At 51.5% G+C, this 25,548-nt stretch overlaps 1 protein-coding gene across 4 annotated transcripts in view; it reads right to left on the reverse strand.

Annotated features, from left to right (window-relative positions):
- LOC122544194 (nectin-1-like) overlaps positions 1–23,630 on the reverse strand; it is a 36,155-nt gene extending 12,525 nt beyond the window's left edge. For 2 of the 4 annotated variants that reach the window (XM_087980744.1, XM_087980743.1), the window contains exons 1-5: positions 22,969–23,079; positions 16,608–16,946; positions 9,382–9,675; positions 6,342–6,459; positions 957–1,105 (exon numbers count right to left, since the gene is read on the reverse strand). In XM_087980744.1, coding sequence (XP_087836870.1) covers positions 957–1,105; positions 6,342–6,459; positions 9,382–9,675; positions 16,608–16,946; positions 22,969–23,041 — 973 coding nt within the window. In that variant the 5' untranslated portion in view covers positions 23,042–23,079. Of the gene's footprint in view, positions 1–956; positions 1,106–6,341; positions 6,460–9,381; positions 9,676–16,607; positions 16,947–19,066; positions 19,192–22,968; positions 23,080–23,327 lie in introns of those variants that run through there. The other 2 variants (XM_087980745.1, XM_087980746.1) reach the window with 2 other exon arrangements.
- Positions 23,631–25,548: the final 1,918 nt, after the last annotated feature.

Here is a 25,548-nt window from a genome sequence, read left to right on the forward strand (position 1 = left end):
CCGACCAGATATCCCAACCCAATCTAGTCCCACCTGCCAGTACCAGGCACATATCCCTCCAAAACCTTCCTATTCATATACCCATCCAGATGCCTTTTAAATGTTGCAATTGTACCAGCCTCCACCACTTCCTCTGGCAGCTCATTCCATACACGTACCACCCTCTGCGTGAAAACGTTGCCCCTTAGGTCTCTTTTATATCTGTCCCCTCTCACCCTAAACCTATGTCCCTCTAGTTCTGGACTCCCCGACCCCAGGGAAAAGACTTTGTCTATTTATCCTATCCATGCCCCTCATAATTTTGTAACCCTTTTGTTTCAGGTCAGAATTCAAAGCCCTGTCAGTGCAAGTCCATAAACTTTTTTAACAGAATTCCCGGACACTCACTGGGATAACTTTCGATCAAATCCCACAGGTCAGTGGTCAGGTTTGTAGCTTCTAACCCATCAGGTTACTATTTGCCATTTAGTGATAGCTAATTAGACAGTGAAGTCTTTAAACCACAGTGTAATCCTGTGGGAAAATACAGTCACTTTCAAATGCTTTCAACTTGGACAGATGTACCTTCAGACACGTGTGTCTACTGAACTGTAGTACGGTTATATTTTGGAAGTTGTTTGGCCTCCTGAACAGTCAGATTTAAAGATTTACGTTGTATGGGTCACATGTTCTGACTGGTTAGTGATAGATCAGTTACCCTCTGGGATCGGGGGGCGGGTGCTTTTATTTTGTGAACTCAGCTTTGAGTTTGAGGCTTTGTGAACAGACCACAGCTCCCTGGGACCCGCCCTGCTAAGTGTCAGACGCTGGATTTTTTTTAACTCTGTTCCTCTCCACCTTTTGGCCAAATGCGCCAACCTCTTTGATTGGTCGATGCTCACTGTTGACCATATCCCTTTTGGTTAGCAGAATGAAACCCCAATGATGCGCTCCGAGAGAACTGCAGTGTGGTGTACCTGCATCGCTCGGTCTCAGCAAAACTTCCAATCGGCCCACTCCTGTCCCAATTGCGTTGGTGGCTTCACACGTCCAGTTGCCGTTCGCCTGAGCGCTCATTTCCCCAATGAACACCACTCCATCTTTGAGCACCGCTCCTTCTGGTAACCTTGTGAATTACAAAGGAAGATAATCACAGTGAATCCACATTTAAAGTCACAGGGACATACAGACCCTTCGGCCCAACTCGTCCATGCCAACCCAGATATCCTAATCTCATCTAGTCCCATTTGCCAGCACCTGGCCCATATCCCTCTAAACCCTTCCCATTCACATCCCCATCCAGATGCCTTTAAAATACTGCCATTGTACCAGCCTCCACCACTTCCTCTGGCAGCTCGATCCATACACGTACCACCCTCTGAGTGAAAAAGTTGCCCCTTAGGTCTCTTTTATATCTTTCCCCTCTCACCCTAAACCTATGCCCCTCTAGTTCTGGACTCCCCCCACCCCAGGGAAAAGACTTTGTCTATTTATCCTGTCCATGCCCCTCATGATTTTATAAACCTTTATAAGGTCACCCCTCAGCCTCCGACACGCCAGGGAAAACAGTCCAGCCGACTCAACCTCTCCCTCTAGCTCCAACCCTCCAACACCTTTTAAAATCTTTTCTGAACCCTTTCAGGTTTCACAACATCTTTCCGATAGGAGTGAGAGTAGAACTGAGCGCAGTTTTCCAAAAGCGGCCTCACCGATGTCCTCTCCAGCCACAATGTGACCTCCCAATTCCTGTTAGAATTTTGAAGAATGAGGGGAAATCTTACAGAAACGTATAAAATGACGAAGGGAGTAGATAAGATAGAAGCAGGGAGGATGTTTCCACTGGTGGGGTGAAACTAGCACTAGCAGGCATAGCCTCACACTCAGGGGGAGTAGCTGGGAGCCGACTGAGTTAAGGAGGAACTGCCTCACCCAGAGGGTTGTGTATCTGTGGGATTCCCTGCCCAGGGAGGCAGCTGAAGCCACCTCATTGGCTGGTTTCTAGGTCAAGATAAATCGATTTTTGGGACAGGGAAGGAATGAAGGGTTATGGTGAGAGAGCGGGCAGGGAAATGGAGGAGGAGAAAGTGAGGACGGCAGATTCTGGAGATCAAAGTGCGGTGCTGGAAAAGCACAACAGGTCAGGCAGTGTCCGAGGAGCAGGAGAATCCACGTTTCGGGCATAATCACTTCATCGGGAGTGTGGTGCTGAGTTCATGAAAAGCTCTTCCATGATCTTATTGAATGGTGGAGTGGGGTCAATGGGCAATTCCAAATCCATTCTATTTATGTCCTTATACTCAATCCTCTCGGACACCTCCCTCCCCTTCCTGGACCTCTTCAACACCATTTTTTGTGACTGACTCAACATGGACATCTACTACCAACCCACCGACTCCCACAGCTACCTGGACTACACCTCCTCCCACCCTGCCTCCTGTAAGAACGCCACCCCTTATTCCCAAATCCTCCACCGCATCTGCTCCCTGGAGGACCAATTCCACCATCGAACATCCCAGATGGTCTCCTTCTTTAAGGACTGCAATTTCCCCTCTCACGTGGTCAACAATCCCCTCCAGCGCATCTCCTCCACTTCCCACACCTCTGCCCGTGAACCCCATCCTTCCAAGTGCAACAAGGACAGAACCTCCCCGGCCTCACCTTCGACCTCACCAACCTTCGGATACAACGCATCATCCTCCACCATTTCCACCACCTACAAGCAACCCCACCACCAGGGATACATTTCCTCCCCACCCCTATCTGCATTCCGCAGAGACCATTCCCTTTACAACTCCCTCATTAGGTCCATGTCCCCCACTAACCCACCCTCTACTCCTGGCACCTTCCTTTGCCACTGCAAGAGTTGTAAAACGTGCGCTCCACACCTCCCCCTAATTCCATCCAAGGCCCCAAAGCATCCTTCCTGCTGTACATCTGCACACCTCATCCACTGTATCCATTGCTCTTGATGTGGTCTCCTAGACGCTGGGGAGACAGGATACCAACTTGTGGGCCATTTCAGAGAACATCTCTGGGACACACACACTAAACAACCCCACCATCCTGTGGCTGAACACTTTAGCTCCCCCTTCCACTCTGCCAAGGACATGCAGATCCTGGGCCTCCTCTATCGCCAAACCCTTACCTCCTGACGCCTGGAGGAAGAACGCCTCATCTTCCGCCTTTGGCCCCTTCAATCACAAACGATCAATGTCAAGTTTCCTAATCGCCCCTCCCCCCAAATTATCCCAGATCCAACCCTCCAACTTGACACCGCCCTCTTGAACTGTCCTATCTGTTCATTTTCCTTCCCACCTATCCACTTCACCATCCACTTCAACCTATCACCATGATCCCCCATCTTCATCCACGTATCGCATTTGCAAATTTTTGAGAGGTTTTGTAGCTCAGGTTGAGGTTCAGGTAGGTTCTGTCGCTGAGTTGGCAGGATCGTTTTCAGATGTTTCGTCACCATGCTTGGTGACATCATCAGTGTTGAAACTTTATTGCTGGAACAGCACAGCAGGTCAGGCAGCATCCAGGGAACAGGAGATTCGACGTTTCGGGCACAGGCCCTTCTTCAGGAATGAGCAGAGAGTGTTCAGCAGGAGAAGATAAAAGGTAGGGAGGAGGGACTTGGAGGAGGGGCGTTGGAAATGTGATAGGTGACATCATCAGTGAGCCTCGGTGAAGCATTGGTGTTATGTCCCACTTTCTATTTGTGTGGGTCTTGATCTGTTACGGTGGGGGGTATCATTTCTGGGTCTTTTTCTCAGAGGTTGGTAAATAGGGTCCACATCGATGTGTTTGTTAATGGAGTTCTAGTTTGAAGGTCTTTAGGAATTCCCGTGCGTGTCTCTGTTTAACCTGTCTTAGAATGGATGTGTTATCCCAGTCGAACTGGTGTCCTTCTTCATCTGTGTGAAAGGAGACTAGTGATAGCTGGTCATGTCTTTTGGTAGCGATAGGTGTTTGTGTATCCTGCTGGCTACTTTTTCCTGCTGGTCTGTCTGATGTAGTGTTTGTACCAATCCTTGCCGGGTATTTTGTAAATGATGTTTGTTCTGGTGGTTGTAGGTAAGAGGTCCTTTAGCTTCGTCAGGAGCTGTTTTGATGTTCACATTGAGACCCAGAATCAGAAATAGAAAGTGGGACAATGACACCAGCGCTTCACCAGAGGGTCTTTGATGATGTTACCACGCATGGTGACGAAACATCTGAGAACAAATCGACCAGCTCAGCGAGCAAACCTACAACCTTACCTGATCACAGTCCCGGCGACCTTCCCCCTAACACAAGCCCCCTCCCATTTCTCTGTCAGGCCCCTTGGGGCCCCCGTCATTCCTGATGAAGAGCTTATGCTCAAACAACTGACTCTCCTGCTCCTCGGACGCTGCCTGACCTGCTGTGCTTTTCCAGCACCGCAGTGTCTGCAGTCCTCACTTTCTCCTACTCCATGCACTGATCAATAAAGGAAAGCATTCCAGATGTCGTCTTCATTACCCTGTCTACCCGCGACTCCACTTTCAAGGGACTGTGAGCTGGCACCCCAAGGTCTGCTTGTTGAAGGGAAAGTCTGATATCTCCAAAAGCTCAGGGTAATTTAAATGTTGGACCCTAGAGAGAGGCCAGCTCTTCAGAGAGATCTGTGGATTCCACCAAATGCCTGATGACACTGTTGAAGAATTCCAGGTCAAGTACCCACTGGGTCTATCACATGGTACGCTGCATCAGCCAATGGCGAAACTCGTCCCAGGATTTCTGATGCAGACCTTGGTTCACCAATCCAGCTCTATGTCTGAATCACTGATCGGCAGGGGCTGGTTTGAGGAGAGAGCAGCCTATTGTAGACTATACCTTTATCTTAGGGCTCAGTGGATCAAATGGTAATGGAGACTTTGGGAGCCTGGGTTCAGGATTCCCTGAAACCTGACATGCAGGATCAGTCGGCAGTTAGGAAGGTAAATGCATTGTTAGCATTCATTGCGAGAGGGCTAGAATACAAGGACAGGCAGATACAGCTGAGGCTGTGTAAGGCACTGGTCAGACTGCATTTGGAATATTGTGAGCAGTATTCTGGTCCTCTGTACCTTCACCATTCTGACACGTAGGCTCAGTGGTTAGCACTGCTGTGTCCCAGCTTCAAGGACCCAGGTTCGATTCCACCCTCAGGCAACTGTCTGTGTGGACCTTGTATGTTCCCCCTGTGACTGAGTGGGTTTCCACCCACAGTCTAAAGATATGCAGGTTAGGGTGGATTGACCATGGGAAATTGTCCCATAGTGCCGAGGGATGTGCAGGTTAGGGTGGATTGGCCATGGGAAATTGTCCCATAGTGCCCAGGGATGTGCAGGTTACGGTGGATTGGCCATGGGAAATTGTCCCATAGTGCCCAGGGATGTGCAGGTTAGGGTGGATTGACCATGGGAAATTGTCCCATAGTGTCCAGGGATGTGTAGGTTAGGGTGGATTGGCCATGGGAAATTGTCCCATAGTGCCGAGGGATGTGCAGGTTAGGGTGGATTGGCCATGGGAAATATGGGGTTACATGGACATGGGTAGGAATCGAGGGGGGATGCCTGTCAGAGGGTTGGAACAGACTTGATGGACCAAATGACCTCTTCCTTCTCTTTAGAGATTCTAATCTGAGGAAGGATGCGCTGACTGTGGGGGGGGTCTCGAGTAGGTTTACTCGAACAATCACTGGGATAAGGGTGTGTCATATGGGGACAGGTTGAGGACTCTGGGCCAGTACTGGATGGAGTTTCGAAGATGAGGAAGGATCTGATTGAACCTTACAGAACACTGAGAGGGGCTGGATAGTGTGGGCATGGAGAAGATGTTCCCACCAGTGGGAGAGACCAGGGCCCGAGGGCACGGCCTCAGGGCGAAGGGACAGCCCTTTGGAACTGAGATGGGGAGGAATTTCTCCAGCAGGAGGGTGGGGAATCGGTGGGACCCGTTGCTGCAGAGGGCTGGGGGGCACACACGTCACTGAGTGTATTTAAGACAGGAATAGATAGGTTTCTGATTAGTGAGGGGGGGGTCAAAGGTTATGGGGAGAAGTCAGGAGAATGGGGTGGAGAAACATGTCAGCCAGGATTGAATGGCGGAGTATCCTCAATGCGCCGAATGGCCTCATTCTGATCCTTTACTTTCGGGTCGAATGGGAAAGCAGCAACTGGGTTGGGTGATCAACCATGTTCACAATGAAGGTGCAGGACAGGCTCGATGGGCAGAGTGGCCTACTCCGATATTCCATGTTCCCATATCACAAATAGCTAATGAACATACAATTACCGATACTTTACCGAAAACCTGTCGCCTAACTTTCTGAATGAATTCCGCCCGTTGTAACTTACCCTCGCCATGTGTACGTTGTCACTGGAGGATTGGCATCTGTGTTACATGTCACAGTAACATTGCGGCTGTTTTCACTCCAGGTCTGATCATATCCTGTTATGGTCACCTCTGGTGGACCTACAAAGAGAAAGGTTCACAGGGTCAGTACATCTCAGCCCGTTCGTTAGGAAGGAGCCAGAGCTACGATTGAACTGGATGGTGTCACCGTGGAAGAAAATAGTTAGACTTGTGTCTTTGTGACAATTGACAGACTCATAGATTCCCACAGCACAGAAACAGACCCTTTGGCCCATCTAGTCCATGCTGCCCCTAACCCCAAACTAACCTAGTCCCCCCTGCCTGCTCCTGACCCATCTCCCTCCAAACCTTTCCTGTCCATGTCCTTCTCCGAATGTCTCTTAAACAATCCACTACACAGTGATTCCACAAACAAACCACTCTCTGTGTTTAAAGAAAAGCGCCCCCCTTCACATCTTTACAAAAATCTCTCTGCTCTCACCTTAAAAATGTGCCCCCTGTCCGAGGGAAAAGACAACTCCCATTAACCCTATGTACACCTGAAGGATGGAGATGGAGGCAGCCAGGAGGACTCAATGGGTCGAATGGCCTGCTTCCCCACTGCAGGGATTTTGTGAACAGCCAAAACCGAAGAGCGTGAGGGTGACCGATGTGTTAACAACAGGGAAGCACGGTTTTGGAACCAAAGGATGTTGCACTCTCTCCACTTTCTTGTCTGCTTCGGAAACGTGGAAATATACGGCTTGGAAGTGGATGAACGATGGAAATGCCACCCATTTCCTTAAGACAAAGGAAGGAGCGTTTGAAATTCACTTTAAAATGATGCCCCACTTTGTTACTGACCCTTCAACTAAGCTGCTTTATCAATCTGCCCATGCCCCTCAGAATAGTCATCGAGACATAGAGATGTACAGCACAGAAACAGACCCTTCAGTCCAACTCGTCCATGCCAATTAGATACCTCTAAATTAATCTCATCTCATTTGCCAGCACTTGGCCCATAGCCCTCCAAACCTCATATACACACCCAGACACCTTTTAAATGCTGTCACTGTACCAGCCTCCACCACTTCCTCTGGCAGCTCATTCCATACACGCATCACCCTCTGGGTGAAAAAGTTGCCCCTCAGGTCCCTTTTATATCTTTCCCCTCTCACCCTAAACCTTTGCCCCTCTAGTTCTGGACTCCCCCACCCCAGAGAAAAGACCTTGCCTATTTACCCTATCGATGCCCCTCATGATTTTGTAAACCTCTATAAGGTCACCCCTCAGCCTCCGACGCTCCATGGAAAACAGCCCCAGCCTGTTCAGCCTCTCCCTGTAGCTCAAACCCTCCAACCCTGGCAACATCCTTGTAAATCCTTTCTGAACCATTTCAGGTTCACACCATTCTTCCTATAGCGGGGAGGCCAGAACTGCAGACACTCTCAGTCGAAAGAATAAGGGATTTATAAATGTTTTAAAATATATTCAGCTGGAGTTTATAAATAGATGGATTCAATCAAATCAAATCCATTTTACCCACATTCAACAACACAAGTAGCCTGTTACACAGGTACCTGGAAGAAACCAACTCGTCCCATGGGTTAAAGTTGAGTTCTTCTCCAGTTTAGGAAGAGCTTGTTCCCTGTTTCCTGGTGGGACAATCCAGAATGAGGGATCATAGCTTTAGGATGATAGAGGGAGGCAGATTTACAACAGGGATGCGTAGGAAATACTGCTCTCAAACTGTCGTGAATCTGTGAAATGCACTCCTCTCTGAATAGGTTATAGGAGGATTTGTTTCTTAATGAATATGGTGTTGAAGGAAATGGGTAGGAAGGTGAGTTGAGGCTGAGATTAGATCAACCGCAGTTAAGGCGGCACAGCGGCTCAATGGTTAACACTGCAGCCTTGCAGCGTCAGAGAATCAGGTTCGATTGCAGCCTCCGTTCCTGTCTGTGTGGAGTTTGCACATTCTCCCAGTGTCTGCGTGGGTTACCTCCCACAGCCCAAAGATGTGCAGGTTAGGGTGGATTGGCCATGGGAAATTGTCCCGTAGTATCCAGGAATGTGCAGGTTAGGGTGGATTGGCCATGGGAAATTGTCCCGTAGTATCCAGGGATGTGCAGGTTAGGGTGGATTGGCCATGGGAAATTGTCCCGTAGTATCCAGGGATGTGCAGGTTAGGGTGCACTAGCCATGTGAAATTGTCCCATAGTGTCCGGGAATGTGCAGGTTAGGGTGTATTGGCCATGGGAAACTGTCCCATGGTGTCCAGGAATTACAGGTTAGGGTGGATTGGCCATGGGAAATTGTCCCATCGTGCCCAGGGATGTGCAGGTTAGGGTGGATTGGAAATGCAAAATTGTCCCATAGTTCTCAGGGATGTGCAGGTTAGAGTGAATTGGCCATGGCAAATTGTCCCATAGTGTCCAGGGATGTGCAGGTTAGGGTGGATTGGCCATGGGAAATTGTCCTATAGTGTTCAGGGATGTGCAGGTTAGGGTGGATTGGCCATGGGAAATTGTCCTATAGTGCTCAGGGACATGCAGGTTATTGTGAATTGGCCATGGGAAATTGTCCCATAGTGTCCAGGGATGTGCAGGTTAGGGTGGATTGGCCATGGGAAATTGTCCCGTAGTGCCCAGGGATGTGTAGGTTAGGGTGGATTGGCCGTGGGAAATGGTCCCATATTGCCCAGGGATGTGCAGGTTAGGGTGGATTGGCCATGGGAAATTGTCCCATAGTGCCCAGGGATGTGCAGGTTAGGGTGGATCGGCCATGGGAAATTGTCCCATAGTGTCCAGGGATGTCTGGGCTATGTGGGTTATCCATGAGGAATGCAGGGTTATCAGGATAAAGTAGGTGGAAGCCTCCAGGTTGGATGGTCTTTGGAGGGTTGCAGTACAGTTGATGGGCCAAATGGCCAGCTTTCACACTGTAGGGATTCTACGATTGAATTGACTGGCTTATCAAAGAGCTGATGGTGCCCCCTGCTCATCCTCTTGGCTACAGTCTGTCTTTCCATGTGGGACTTACAGTGGATCTCCAGTTGTATGCGGTATGTATTGCTGCTGCCTGTTGCTGAGTGAGTGATAATACAGGTCACTGTTTGACCATTGTCTGAACGACGTGGTTTCATCTTGTACAGGCTGTCAACATTCACTGTCCCGTCGCTGTTTGCCGTCTGGATGGTGGTGTGGTTCCCATGGAGACTGGATTTCCAGCTGATATCTGCTGCTGGGTTCCCAAAGGCTGCAATACACTGAGCCACGGGGACCTCTGAGAGTCCAGCCTTTGCTGGGACCGATGTCGCTATGTTGGTGGGAACCACTGTCAGAGATAAACAGGAAATCAGTTCAATGTCTGCTTCAATCAAAGAGTGTTCCTTTACATTAAAACAGCAACAGGAGCCTGCTACAATTCCTTTTACAGGCCGATGCAATCATGGGTGAGGTTTTCCTCATCACCCTGATTCAGAAATGTTACTGCACACCACTGGAGCATGCTGGGACTTGAACCATCGACTCTTGGCCCAGAGTTGGCGATGTTACCCCCAAAGTGCTGAAGAGGAAGCAAGATGGCTTGGCTCACTTACAGATGTTTATAAATCAACCCAGTTCAAGCCATTTCCAGCTCAGCTCCCACCTATAGTTTCCAATTAATTCACAGGATATGGGTGTCAAGGGCTGGGCCAGTGTTTATTCGCCATCTCTGATTACCCAGGAGGCAACAAAGAGTCCAGCATATTGCTGTGAGTCATCGAGTTATAGAGCTGTATAGCATGGAGACAGAACCTCCAGTCCAGCTGATCTATGCCGACCAGATATCCCAACCTCATCCTGTCCCATTTGCCAGCACTTGGCCCATATCCCTCTAACCCCTTCCTATTCATATACCCATTCAGATGCTTTTTAAATGCTGTCCTTGTACCAGCCTCCACCACTTCCTCTGGCAGCTCATTCCATACACGTACCACCCTCTGGGTGAAAAGTTACCCCTTAGGTCTCTTTTATATCCTTCCCCTCTCACCCTAAACCTACGCCCTCTAGTTCTGGACTCCCCAACCCCAGGGAAAAGACTTTGTCTATTTACCCTATCCGTGCCCCTCATGATTTTATAAACCTCTATGAGGTCATCCCTCAGCCTCCGACGCTCCAGGGAAAACAGCCCCAGCCTGTTCAGCCTCTCCCTGTAGCTCAAACCCTCCAACCCTGGCAACGACCTCGTTAATCTTTTCTGAACCCTTTCAACTTTCACAACATCCTTCCTACAGCAGGGAGACCAGAATTGCACACAATATTCCAACAGTGGCCTAACCAATGTCCTGTACAGCCGCAACATGACCTCCCAACTCCTGTACTCAATACTCTGACCAATAAAGGAAAGCATACCAAACGCCTTCTTCACTATCCTATCTGCCTGCGACTCCACTTTCAAGTCCGGACCAGGTAAAGTTGCCAGATTTCCTTCCCTGATAGACATTAGTGACCCAGACGGGCTTTTGTGACAATCAACAATGGTTTCATGGTCACCTTTAGATTTTAAATTCCAAATTTTTATTGAATTCAAATGTCATTGTTTGTCATGGCAGGATTTGAACATATATTCGCAAAGTTTGACCCAGATGGCTAGGTTAATAGCCCAGTGACAACACCACTGGACCATTCCCAACCCTTGACCAGACACTGAACTGCACACATCATGATTCGGCCGCATTTAGAATACTGTGTCCAGTTCTGGTCGCCACATTACCAAAAGGGTGTGGACGCTTTGGAGAGGGTGCAGAGAAGGTTTACGAGGATGTTGCCTGGTATGGAAGGTGCTAGCTATGAGCAAAGGTTGGGTAGGTTAGATTTATTTTCACCAGTAAAAAGGAGATTGAGGGGAGACCTGACTGAGGTTTACAAAATCATGAAGGGTATAGACAGGGTGGATAGAGACAAGCTTTTTCCCGAGGTGAAGGATTTGATCACGAGAGGTCACGCTTTTAAGGTGAGAGGTGGAAAGTATAAGGGGGATACACGCGGCAAGTACTTCACACAGAGGGTGGTGGGTGTCTGGAACATGTTGCCAGCAGAGGTGGTACAGGCAGGCACGGCGTTTAAGATGCGTCTGGATAAATGCATGAGTAGGTGGGGAGCAGAGGGATAGAGATGCTTAGAAATTGACCGACAGGTTTAGACAGCACATTTGGATCGGCTCAGGCTTGGAGGGCCGAAGGGCCTATTCCTGGGCTGTAATCTTTCTTTGCTCTTTCTTTGTGTAATGGCTGCAAGAGCACCTCAGAGGCTGGGTGAAGTTGGCTCAGAGCTAGGGACACTACCACTGCATGTAAAGAGCACCTAAACCCCTTCTGCATCATTTCAAAGATTGGTGACATCGATAATCTACTTATCTGAATAAAATCCAAGTGAGACTTGAGTCCCAGCCTCCCTGCTGAGAGGTAGGGACATACCACTACATTAATGAGCAGCAACTGATGCTGTGATAGACAGAGAGGGAATTGAAATGGAAAATGGGGAGAGAGGATGGAAATGAATAGGGAGAAGGATGGAATGGTCAGGAATATTGTGATTGAAGCATGTAGGTTGTCCACTGTGAGATATTATTTGCTCCTTTTCACTCGCGACAGGGCAAGACGTGACAATCCTTCAAAGTTTCTGACAGACCTCGGATCCCCTTGCGATGCGCCAGTCTCAAATTTGGATGGTGAATGTTTCCTGGGGACCAACATCCTCTCTCCCCTTGAACATTTTGCTTAGACCCTGCTCACAGCACCAAGTAAATTGTTAGGGTGAAAGTATCCAGTGAGTCCTTCAAGGTCTGATCAAAATGAATGCAAGAAGACAGGGTTGTGATATTGCTTGCTGAGTTGGAAGGCTTGTTTTCAGATGTTTCGTCACCATACTGGGTAACATCATCAGTAAGCCTCCGGTGAAAGGTTGGTGTTGTGTCCCACTTGCTGTCTATGTGTTTTGTTCTGTGCTGGTGGGTGATATCACTTGCAGTTCTTTTTTCTGAGAGGTTGGTAAATGAGGTCCGAACCAATGTGCTTCCTAAAGGGGTTCCAGAAAACCAGTGCTGCAATGGTGGCTCTCTGATGATGTCGCCTAGCATGGTGACTAACCGTCTGAGAACAAATCTACCAGCTCAACTTACAACCTGATCCACAACCTGAGCTACAAATCTTCTTGGAAATCGCAAACCCAAGAAGCCAAGCGCACTTTAATATGTGCGGCACGGTGGCACAGTGGTTAGCACTGTTGCCTCGCAGCGCCAGAGACCCGGGTTCAATTCCCGCCTCAGGCGACTGACTGTGTGGAGTTTGCACGTTCTCCCCGTGTCTGCGTGGGTTTCCTCCGGGTGCTCCGGTTTCCTCCCACAGTCTAAAGATGTGCAGGTCAGGTGAATTGGCCATGTTAAATTGCCTGTAGTGTTAGGTAAGGGGTAAATGTAGGGGTATGGGTGGGTGGCGGGTCGGTGTGGACTTGTTGGGCCGAAGGGCCTGTTTCCACACTGTAAAGTAATCTAATCTAATCTAATCTAATCTAATGTAGCCAATGTATTATCTTCTCTGGAGCACTGCAGCAAGCCTGAGATGCCGGTGTTGACTAGGGTACAGGGTGGTGTGTTGAAATGGCAGTCAAATGGAAGCTCAGGGTTATTATTATGGAGAGAATGTAGGTTTCTGACCAATATGGTGTGAAAATTTGCTATTAGCACCATCGGGTTATGGATCACATGCAGTGTAATTTATTAGAGTGTTATGGTTTAACCCAATAAATTCAGGACGTTTGGGGGGGTTGGCTTATTTTCCAAAGTTCTCCAGCATTGGGGAATTTCGTCATCGTTTGCACACTGATATAAAGAAGATAGTGCCTGCTCTCAGTTAACAATGATGTTAATGATAATTGAGGGAGTACAGGATGCCCATAGAAAAGGAGATAAGAAATTTATGATAATTTTCTAAACCTCTGACAGGTTTGGGAACTCTGAGCCCTTGCAATGGGCCAATTTCAAATTTGATTCCATTTTTAGACTTCCAGGCAGGACAGCAATGTAGGGGAGGTGCCTGTGTATATTCAGAGGTAGGGAACTCACTGGGAGACGGTGGATGAGGTGCTCAGCAGGCTGGTACTCATCAGTGGTGAGTTGCTACAGATTGTTGGAAGTTGGATCCATCTCAATGTGATGTGAAAAATGTCAGAGGTAAGAGGGTCAGGGAGATGCGCACAAAATCTACCGATTGGTTCATCTGAGCCTGATTGATAAGATTAATTTTTAGCAAGAATATGAGCATTTGAAATTGAAGGTAAACTTAGAATACAGTCTCCTAATTGATTTAGGTATGAGAGATGTGATAAAGGGGAACCAATGTCATTAGCAGAAAATGATTAACACCTTCGTTCGGGATTCACGCTGGGACCTTCACTTTTCTCAGAATGGATACAGGTTATCCCCCAGCTGTCCGAGAGGAGAGCGCCCCCGTGAAACCTTTCGTAAACCGAAATGGCGTAAAACGAAGAAGTATTCATTTATATGGGAAAAAATTCGCCTTTTCTCGTAAAAGCAAAAATCCTCTTCGGATTCCTTTCGGTTGGCGAAAACAGGCACTAGGCCTTTCATAAAAGTGAAGTGGCGAAGAGCAAACATTCAAAAACGGGTATACCTGTAGACAGGCAGACAGACAGACTGACTGACTGACTGATGGACAGACAGACAGACATTGGTAGAGGGGGGTGGGTGGACAGACAGACAGACATTGATAGAGGGGGGTGGGTGGACAGACAGACAGACATTGATAGAAGAGGTTGGATGGACAGACAGACAACATTGATAGAAGGGGGTGGGTGGACAGACAGACAGACATTGATAGAGAGGGGTGGGTGGACAGACAGACAGACATTGATAGAGAGGGGTGGGTGGACAGACAGACAGACATTGATAGAGAGGGGTGGGTGGACAGACAGACAGACATTGATAGAAGAGGTTGGATGGACAGACAGACAGACATTGATAGAAGGGGGTGTGTGGACAGATAGGCAGACATTGGTAGAAGGGGGTGGGTGGACAGACAGACAGACATTGATAGAAGGGGGTGGGTGGACAGATAGGCAGACATTGGTAGAAGGGGGTGGGTGGACAGACAGACAGACATTGGTAGAAGGGGGTGGGTGGACAGACATTGATAGAGAGGGGTGGGTGGACAGACAGACAGACATTGAGAGAGGGGGGTGGGTGGACAGACAGACAGACATTGAGAGAGGGGGGTGGGTGGACAGACAGACAGACATTGGTAGAGGGGCGTGGGTGGACAGACAGACAGACATTGAGAGAGGGGGGTGGGTGGGTGGATAGACAGACATTGATAGAGGGGGGTGGGTGGACAGACAGACATTGATAGAGAGGGGTGGGTGGACAGACAGACATTGAGAGAGAGGGGTGGGTGGACAGACAGACAGACATTGAGAGAGGGGCGTGGGTGGGTGGATAGACAGACATTGATAGAGGGGGGTGGGTGGACAGACAGACATTGATAGAGAGGGGTGGGTGGACAGACAGACAGACATTGAGAGAGGGGGGTGGGTGGACAGAGAGACAGACATTGAGAGAGGCGGCCGGGTGGACAGACAGACAGACATTGATAGAGGGGGGTGGGTGGACAGAGAGACAGACATTGATAGAGGGGGGTGGGTGGACAGACAGACAGACATTGAGAGAGGGGGTTGGGTGGACAGACAGACAGACATTGAGAGAGGGGGGTGGGTGGACAGACAGACAGACATTGAGAGAGGCGGCCAGGTGGACAGACAGACAGACATTGATAGAGGGGCATGGACGGACAGATAGACAGACATTGATAGAGGGGGGTGGGTGGACAGACAGACAGACATTGAAAGAGGGGGGTGGGTGAACAGACAGACAGACATTGAGAGAGGGGGTGGGTGGACAGACACACAGATATTGAGAGAGGGGGGTGGACAGACAGACAGACAGACATTGATAGAGGCGGCCGGGTGGACAGACAGACAGACATTGAGAGAGGGGGGTGGGTGGACAGACAGACAGACATTGAGAGAGGGGGGTGGGTGGACAGACAGACAGACATTGATAGAGGGGGGTGGGTGGACAGACAGTCAGACATTGATAGAGGGGGGTGGGTGGGTGGACAGAGAGACATTGATAGAGGGGGGTGGGTGGACAGACAGACAGACATTGATAGAGGGGGGTGGGTGGACAGACAGACATTGATAGAGAGGGGTGGGTGGACAGACAGACAGACATTGATAGAGAGGGGGTGGGTGGACAGACAGACAGACATTGATAGAGGGGGGTGGGTGGACAGACAGACATTGATAGAGGGGGTGGGTGGACAGACAGACAGACATTGATAGAGGGGGGTGGGTGGACAGACAGACATTGATAGAGAGGGGGTGGGTGGACAGACAAAGACAAAGAAATTGAACAGAGGCAATAATGGATCTGAAGCAAAGAACCTCTTTGGGACTGAATCTGATTCTATTTTTTACGAATAATTAAATGCCTGTCAACTGCACTGCCTTATTCGGTCAATGAGTCTGTCAGCTGATAGTCACCCACTCCTGTCTCCATCCTGGGAACATCGAACTTTGACATGACATGACGATGATGAGACAAACCAGCGAAAGACCGGGCAGGGTCTACCCTACAGCACATGGACTGCAGCAGTTTGAGAAGGCAGCTTCCCCACCCCCCCCCCCACCCCCCACCTTCTCAAGGGGAGGGGGCAACTAGGGACAGGGCAGTAAATACTGGGCCCAGCCAGTGATGCCCAGGAGTGAATCATTAAAAAGACCACAGGTCATTCAGATGTACAGTGAAGAGTGAGGTTGGGAGCATTGACCATAGGAACACAGAGAGAAATAGACAGATGGAAAGAGCAAACACATGACAGAGGGGAGTTGACAGCAGCGGGGAAAGTGAAGACATAGCATTTTGAAAGGAAGAGTGGATAATCTGAAAGCGGAGGAGTGGAAGAAAGAGAGAGAGAGAGAGAGAGACACAGAGAAACCTTGGAAGCCCAATGAAAATTGCTGTCCCGTAAGAGTGGAACTGATCTTCAGAGAGATACAAGCTTTACCTCTGATGGTAATTGTTGGGAAATTCAAATGCCTCCCTCGGAATCAAAGATTCACCTTGATGCCCCTCTGTTTACATTCATTCAGATTCCTTCTCACAGATTCATTGTCAACACGAACCATGACCTTATGTAGGGTACGTACCTAGAATCGTTAAATGGGCTGCTTTTCTCAGTTTTCCATGAGGGAATGTTGTGAGGTCACATGTATAATTCCCCTCATCCTGCGTTTCCAACGCTTTTATTCGGATTGATCCATCCAGGAGAGATTGGTTTCTCATCTCTATCCGTCCGGAATAGTTTTCATTTAGGACATTAAACCCAAACCTCGGGCTATACACAGCGATGGGCTTCTCCTGATGGTCTTTTATCCAGGAAAGCTGTGTGAACTTCCCGCTGCCTGTTGTTAGCTGGCACGGGATTATTACCTCGGTCCCTACAAGAGCCGTAAGGAAGACCTTCTCTCCAATGACACCAGTTGGAGCTAGGAAAGGCAACGGGAAATGTCACATTTGGGAAAGACATTGGAGACGGACATATATTCAAAGTGAATCAGAGATACAGAGTCCGAACAAAACACAAAATCCAAAACGTATAAGAAATAGTAACAAGCGAAGGCCGTTCAGCCCCTCAGGTCTGCTCCGCTATTCAACAGGATCACGGCTGATCCGACATTCCTGAAGTCCACATTCTTGCCTTTTGCCTGTAACCCTTGATTCCCCGACTGATCAGGGATCGATCTATCTCACACTTAAATATATAGAAGGACTCTGCCTGCCCCATAGCTCTCTGTGACAGAGACTTCCAAAGGCTCACAACTCTCTGAGAGAAGAAATTCCTCCCCGTCTCAGTCTGAAATTGGCTCCTCTTTTTTTTCAGAGACTGTGCCCTCCGCTCCTAGGCTCTCCCATGAGGGGGGACCCGTAGTGCTGAGTCTCTGGAATTCTCTACCAAAGGAGGTGTTTGAGGCTACAACATGGGACGGCTTCAAGAAGACTTGGATGGAGTTCTTAGGGCTAAAGGGAACACAGGGTATGGGGGAGGAGGGGAGAGCTGGCACTGAGATGGATGATCAGCCGTGATCCAATGGACTGGTGGGGCAGGCTCGAAGGGCAGAATGGCCTTCTCCTGCTCCTATGTTCTCGGTTTCTAAACCCTCTACTTAACCAGCAAGGAAGCAACATTTTCAACCAGCATCTCAGTAAGATTGGAGAGGTCGGCTGTCGCATAATGAAGACGAGAGCCCAGCAAAATGTGCCACATGGATTGGGAGCATTCAGGGTCCCTGAGGAGTGGCCGGGGAGGATGGGAGAGCACCACAGATACGATTGCAGATATAGCTAACTGAGCGCAGTGCCCCATATTCTGTAACGCCTCGCACAAGTTAACATGCATCATTTCCTTTCACATTCTGCTGATGTCAAGTAACATTGACAAATTTCCTGTCCAGAACACTGTTCCTAAAAAAAACCTGCAAAGTTAATCTCGCCTCTCCACTTGAAGAGGAACTACTGTTGCATTTGATAGACTTGACACTTCAGTGTGGCAATGGATATCGTGAAGACAGGAAGATAAGGCTGCTTTTGGAGAGAAGCTGGGTCACTGGTTTTATAACTCAATGTGAGATACTCACAAAATAACTGCCACTTAATAACCCCCAGAGGTCCCAGAGACATTAACACTCAATGACGAATATTTGCTACAGGAAGAATGTTATTAAACTGGAAGGAATGTGGAAGAAGTTGATAAGGATGTTGCCAGGACTCAAGGGTCTGAGTTATAGGGAGAGGTTGGACAAGCTCGGAGTGTTTTCCTTAGAACGTAGGAGACTGAGGGGTGACCTTACCAAAGTGTATAAGATCACGAGGGGCATGGACAGGGTGATTGCACTCAGTCTTTTCCCCAGGGTTGGGGAATCGAGGACCAGAGGGCATCAGTTTAAGGTCAGAGGGGAAAGAATAAAAGGGAACCTGAGGAACAACTTTTTTACACAGAGGGTGGTACGCATATGGGATGAGCTGCCAGTGGTAGGGGTTGAGGGGGGGTACACCAACAACATTTAACAGGCATCTGGACAGATACCTGGATAGAGAAGGGTTAGAAGGATATGGGCCAAGTGCAGGGCAATGGGGATTAGCATAGACTGACATTTTGGATAGCACAGACCAGTTAGGGCCGAAGGGGATGTGTTTGTGCAGTCGGACACCATGACTGTAAGGTTTGTGAGTGTGGGGACGTTTCACCAAGCAGGGAATCCATCACTCAATATCCCCCTCCCCTTTGACCCCGCACCCCTAGACTGTTCCCATTGACTGCCCTCCTCTCTTTTTCACGCTGTCTGTGAAACAATCTCCCAGAACCCTTTCAGGCAGCACCCCCAGATCACCACATCTCGCTGTGTCTCAGAGCATCCCCCTTCCACCCCCACGCCTTAGTGTCTCACCCTCATTCTATCTCATCTGTGGTCCTCTGGTTTCTGACCCTCCCGCCACTGGGATTAGTTCCGAGAATGATCCTAGGAATGACCGATTTTAGATATAAGGAAATATGAGAGAGCCATGCAAATCAAAAGGCTGCCACCGCAGAGAGATTTCGAGCACTCACTGAGGTTTGTATGTCAGTTTTAACATCTCAATCACACCGTTGGATTTAACAGTCACAGCTCGAAAATGAAAGAGCAGCCCTTCGACTCTCGAGGACTGTGGTGATGTTATTTGATATAAGAGCGGGTCAGAGGGTGGGAATCGTGCAGCGAGTAACTCTCCTCCTGACTCCCCCAAAGCCTGTCCCACTATCGACAAGGCACAGGTTAGGAGGGTGGGGGAAAACTCCCCACTTGCTCCTGGGTGGGGACAGCTCCAACAACACTCAAGAAGCTTGACACCATCCAGGGACAAAGCAGCCCCCACACCCACAAACATCCCCTCCCTCCCCCCCACAGACACTCAGGAACAGCAGTGTGTACCATCCCCTCCCTCCCCCCACCAACGCTCAGTAACAGCAGTGTGTACCATCCCCTCCCTCCCCCCGACGCTCAGTAACAGCAGTGTGTGCCATCCCCACCCTCCCGCACCGACGCTCAGTAACAGCAGTGTGTACCAACCCCTCCCCCCCCACCGATGCTCAGTAACAGCAGTGTGTACCATTCCCTCCCTCCCCCCACCGACGCTCAGTAACAGCAGTGTGTACCATCCACTCCCTCCCCCCACCGACCCTCAGTAACAGCAGTGTGTACCATCCCCTCCCTCCCCCCACCGACGCTCAGTAAGAGCAGTGTGTACCATACCCTTCCTCCCCCAACGACACTCAGTAACAGCAGTGTGTACCATCCCCTCCCTCCCGCCCACCGACACTCAGTAACAGCAGTGTCTACCATCCCCTCCCTCCCCCCCACCGACGCACAGTAACAGCAGTGTGTACCATCCCCACCCTCCCCCCCCCACCAACGCTCAGTAACAGCAGTGTGTACCATCCCGTCCCTCCCCCCGCTGACCCTCAGTAACAGCAGTGTGTACCATCACCTCCCTACCCCCACCGACCCTCAGTAACAGCAGTGTGTACCATCCCCTCTTTCCCGTCTCACCGATGTTCAGTAACAGCAGTGTGTACCATCCCCTCCCTCCCCACACTGACGCTCAATGACAGCAGTGTGTACCATCCTCTCCCTCCCCCACAAAGCTCAGTAACAGCAGTGTGTACCATCCCCTCCCTCTCCCACCAACGCACAGTAACAGCAGTGTGTACCATCCCGTCCCTCCCCCCGCTGACCCTCAGTAACAGCAGTGTGTACCATCACCTCCCTCCCCCCACCGACCCTCAGTAACAGCAGTGTGTACCATCCCCTCCCTCTCCCACCAACGCACAGTAACAGCAGTGTGTACCATCCCCTCCCTCCCCCCACCGACGCTCAGTAACAGCAGTGTGTACCATCCCCTCCCTCCCCCCCACTGACACTCAGTAACAGCAGTGTGTACCGTCCCCTCCCTCCCCCCCACCGACGCTCAGTAACAGCAGGGTGTACCATCCCCTCCCTCCCCCACCGACGCTCAGTAACAGCAGTGTGTAATATCCCCTCCCTCCCCCCACCGACGCTCAGTAACAGCAGTGTGTACCATCCCCTCCCTCCCCCCACCGACGCTCAGTAACAGCAGTGTGTACCATCCCCTCCCTCTCCCACCAACGCTCAGTAACAGCAGTGTGTACCATCCCCTCCCTCCCCCACCGACCCACAGTAACAGCAGTGTGTACCATCCCCTCCCCCCACCGACGCTCTGTAACAGCAGTGTGTACGATCCCCTCCCTCCCCACCACCGACGCTCAGTAACAGCAGTGTGTACCATCCCGTCCCTCCCCCCACCGACGCTCTGTAACAGCAGTGTGTACGATCCCCTCCCTCCCCCCCCACCGACGTTCAGTAACAGCAGTGTGTACCACCCCTCCCTCCCCCCACCGACCCTCAGTAACAGCAGTGTGTACCATCCCCTCCCTCCCCCCATCGACGCTCAGTAACAGCAGTGTGTGCCATCCCATCCCTCCCCCCATCGACGCTCAGTAACAGCAGTGTGTACCATCCCGTCCCTCCCCGCCCACGCACGTTCAGTAACAGCAGTGTGTACCATCCCCTCCCTCCCCCACCGACGCTCAGTAACAGCAGTGTGTACCGTCCCCTCCCTCCACCCACCGACGTTCTGTAACAGCAGTGTGTACCATCCCCTCCCACCCCCCACCGACACTCAGTAACAGCAGTGTGTACCATCCCCTCCCTCCCCCCACCGACGCTCAGTCACAGCACTGTGTTCCATCCCCCCCTCCCCCCCCACCGACGCTCAGTAACAGCAGTGTGTACCATCCCCTCCCTCCCCCACCGACGCTCAGTAACAGCAGTGTGTACCATCCCCTCCCTCCCCCCACCGACGCTCAGTAACAGCAGTGTGTACCATCCCCTCCCTCCCCCATCGACGCTCAGTAACAGCAGTGTGTACCATCCCCTCCCTCCCCCACCGACGCTCAGTAACAGCAGTGTGTACCGTCCCCTCCCTCCACCCACCGACGTTCTGTAACAGCAGTGTGTACCATCCCCTCCCACCCCCCACCGACACTCAGTAACAGCAGTGTGTACCATCCCCTCCCTCCCCCCACCGACGCTCAGTCACAGCACTGTGTTCCATCCCCCCCTCCCCCCCCACCGACGCTCAGTAACAGCAGTGTGTACCATCCCCTCCCTCCCCCACCGACGCTCAGTAACAGCAGTGTGTACCATCCCCTCCCTCCCCCCACCGACGCTCAGTAACAGCAGTGTGTACCATCCCCTCCCTCCCCCATCGACGCTCAGTAACAGCAGTGTGTACCGTCCCCTCCCTCCCCCCACCGACGCTCAGTAACAGCAGTGTGTACCGTCCCCTCCCTCCCCCCCACCGACGCTCAGTAACAGCAGTGTGTACAATCCCTTCCCTCCCCCCCCACCGACACTCAGTAACAGCAGTGTGTACCGTCCCCTCCCTCCCCCCACCGACCCTCAGTAACAGCAGTGTGTACCGTCCCCTCCCTCCCCCCCACCGACACTCAGTAACAGCAGTGTGTACCATCCTCTCCCTCCCCCCACCGACCCTCAGTAACTGCAGTGTGTACCATCCCTTCCCTCCCCCCCCACCGACGCTCAGTAACAGCAGTGTGTACCATCCCTTCCTCCCCCCCCACCGACGCTCAGTAACAGCAGTGTGTACCATCCCGTCCCTCCCCCCCCCCACCGACCCTCAGTAACAGCAGTGTGTACCATCCCGTCCCTCCCCCCCACCACCGACCCTCAGTAACAGCAGTGTGTACCATCCCGTCCCTCCCCCCCACCACCGACCCTCAGTAACAGCAGTGTATACCGTCCCCTCCCTCCCCCCCACCGACGCTCAGTAACAGCAGTGTGTACCATCCCTTCCCTCCCCCCCCCACCGACACTCAGTAACAGCAGTGTGTACCGTCCCCTCCCTCCCCCCACCGACCCTCAGTAACAGCAGTGTGTACCGTCCCCTCCCTCCCCCCCACCGACGCTCAGTAACAGCAGTGTGTACCATCCCTTCCCTCCCCCCCCACCGACACTCAGTAACAGCAGTGTGTACCGTCCCCTCCCTCCCCCCACCGACGCTCAGTAACAGCAGTGTGTACCATCCCCTCTATCCCCCCACCGACACTCAGTAACAGCAGTGTGTACCATCCTCTCCCTCCCCCCACCGACCCTCAGTAACAGCAGTGTGTACCATCCCCTCCCTCCCCCCACCGACACTCAGTAACAGCAGTGTGTACCATCCTCTCCCTCCCCCCACCGACCCTCAGTAACAGCAGTGTGTACCATCCCGTCCCTCCCCCCCACCACCGACCCTCAGTAACAGCAGTGTGTACCATCCCGTCCCTCCCCCCCACCACCGACCCTCAGTAACAGCAGTGTGTACCATCCCCTCCCCTCCCCTCCCCCCCCCCAGTGTGTACCAGCTACAAGATGCGCTGCAGAAACTCACGAAAGACCCTCAGGCAGCACCTTCGAAACCCACGGCCACTTCCATCTCGAAGGACAAGGGGCAGCAGGCACATGGTAACGCCACCCCCCTCCAAGTTCCCCACCCCACACAATCCTGATTTGGGAATATATCGGCCATCCCTTCAGTGTCGCTCGGTCAGAATCCTGGAACGCCTACCATCGCAGGACTGTGGGTGTCACTCCACCACACGGACGGCAGCAGTTCCAGATCACTAGGGGTGTGGAATTAACGGGAATATTGCCAGCCCTTAGTCTCTGGTCGATTTCGAAAATAATCCAATATTCTGCAACAGAAAACATCTCCAAGACCGAGTCGAGTGGCAAAACTTGCAAACGTACCAGGGATTAGAGTGATGTATGTAGTTATCATCCAAATAATTACTGGCATCCCGCACTGAGAATTCTTGTCTGTGTGTCTTTGTAATACAGAAGCTACTGACACTCCTGACAATAAAGCAGTCGTTCACAAAGCAAGCTCGCTGCCTCTCTTCTGACAAGTCATTTATATCCTACTGTGTTTTCAAAGGAAAACAGAAGTGACTTGAAATAGCAAATGATGAGGGGAAGAGATTCCTTCGTGTGTCATGCTGCTCTGCTATTGGTTTAGGTTGTGTTGGGATTGCGACCTGACATCCCATTCAAGTCCCATCATCCAGTTGCCAGAATGAATCTAATCACTCAGCAAGTGTAATTAAATCCTGATAAATGTGAGCTGATGACCTCTGGAGAGTGCTTCGGGCGACTTTCGCAATATTGCGTTCAGTTGTGGTCTTGCACCAGTATGAAGACATTGTGAAACTTGAAAGGGTTCAGAAAAGATTTACAAGGATGCTGCCAGGGTTGGAGGGTCTGAGCTACAGGGAGAGGCTGGGGCTGTTTTCCCTGGAGTGTCGGAGGCTGAGGGGCGACCTTACAGAGGTTTATAAAATCATGAGGAACATGGATAGGGTAAATAGACAAAGTATTTTTGCTGGGGTGGGGGAGTCCAGAACTAGAGGGGCATAGGTTTAGGGTGAGAGGGAAAAGATATAAAAGGGACCTAAGGGGCAACATTTTCACCCAGAGGGTGGTACGTGTATGGAATGAGCTGCCAGGGGAAGTGGTGGAGGCTGGTACAATGACAGCATTTAAAAGGCATCTGGATGGGGACATAATAGGAAGGGGTTAGAGGGATATGGGCCCGGTGCTGGCAGGTGGGACGAGATTAGGTGAGATATCCTGACTCCCCAAAGCCTGACCCACCATCGACAAGGCCCAAGGCAGGAGGGTGAGGGAATACTCCCCACTTGCCCCTGGATGGGGGCAGCTCCAACAACACTCCAGAAGCTCGACACCATCCAGAGACAAAGCAGCCCCCACACCCACAAACATCCCCTCCCCCCTCCCCCCACCGACGTTCAGTAACAGCAGTGTGTTCCATCCCCTCCCTCCCCCCCACCGACGCTCAGTAACAGCAGTGTGTACCATCCCGTCCCTCCCACCACCCACCCTCAGTAACAGCAGTGTGTACCATCCCCTCCCTCCCCCCCCACCGACGCTCAGTAACAGCAGTGTGTACCATCCCCACCCTCCCCCCACCGACGCTCAGTAACAGCAGTGTGTACCATCCCCTCCCTCCCCCCACCGACGCTCAGTAACAGCAGTGTGTACCATCCCGTCCCTCCCACCACCCACGCTCAGTAACAGCAGTGTGTACCGTCCCCTCCCTCCCCCCCACCGACGCTCAGTAACAGCAGTGTGTACCATCCCCTCCCTCCCCCCCACCGACGCTCAGTAACAGCAGTGTGTACCATCCCCTCCCTCCCCCACCGACGCTCAGTAACAGCAGTATGTACCATCCCCTCCCTCCCCCCACCGACGCTCAGTAACAGCAGTGTGTACCATCCCCTCCCTCCCCCCCACCGACGCACAGTAACAGCAGTGTGTACCATCCCCTCCCTCCCCCCCCACCGACGCTCAGTAACAGCAGTGTGTACCATCCCCTCCCTCCCCCCACCTACGCTCAGTAACAGCAGTGTGTAGCATCCCCTCCCTCCCCCCACCGACACTCAGTAACAGCAATGTATACCATCCCCTCCCTCCCCCACCGACGCTCAGTAACTGCAGTGTGTACCATCCCCTCTCTCCCACACCGACACTCAGTAACAGCAGTGTGTACCATCCCCTCCCTCCCCCCACCGACCCTCAGTAACAGCAGTGTGTACCATCCCCTCTCTCCCACACCGACGCTCAGTAACAGCAGTATGTACCATCCCCTCCCTCCCCCCCACCGACGCTCAGTAACAGCAGTGTGTACCATCCCCTCCCTCCCCCACCGACGCTCAGTAACAGCAGTGTGTACCATCCCCTCCCTCCCCCCCACCGAGGCTCAGTAACAGCAGTGTGTACCATCACCTCCCTCCCCAACCGACGCTCAGTAACAGCAGTATGTACCATCCCCTCCCTCCCCACACCGACGCTCAGTAACAGCAGTGTGTACCATCCCCTCCCTCCCCCCCACCGACACTCAGTAACAGCAGTGTGTACCATCCCCTCCCTCCCCCCACCGACCCTCAGTAAC

The sequence above is a fragment of the Chiloscyllium plagiosum genome, unplaced genomic scaffold (assembly GCF_037043375.1).
Source record: "Chiloscyllium plagiosum isolate Xiang-an unplaced genomic scaffold, Cpla_swu_hap1 HiC_scaffold_38, whole genome shotgun sequence".
Lineage (NCBI taxonomy): Eukaryota > Metazoa > Chordata > Chondrichthyes > Orectolobiformes > Hemiscylliidae > Chiloscyllium > Chiloscyllium plagiosum.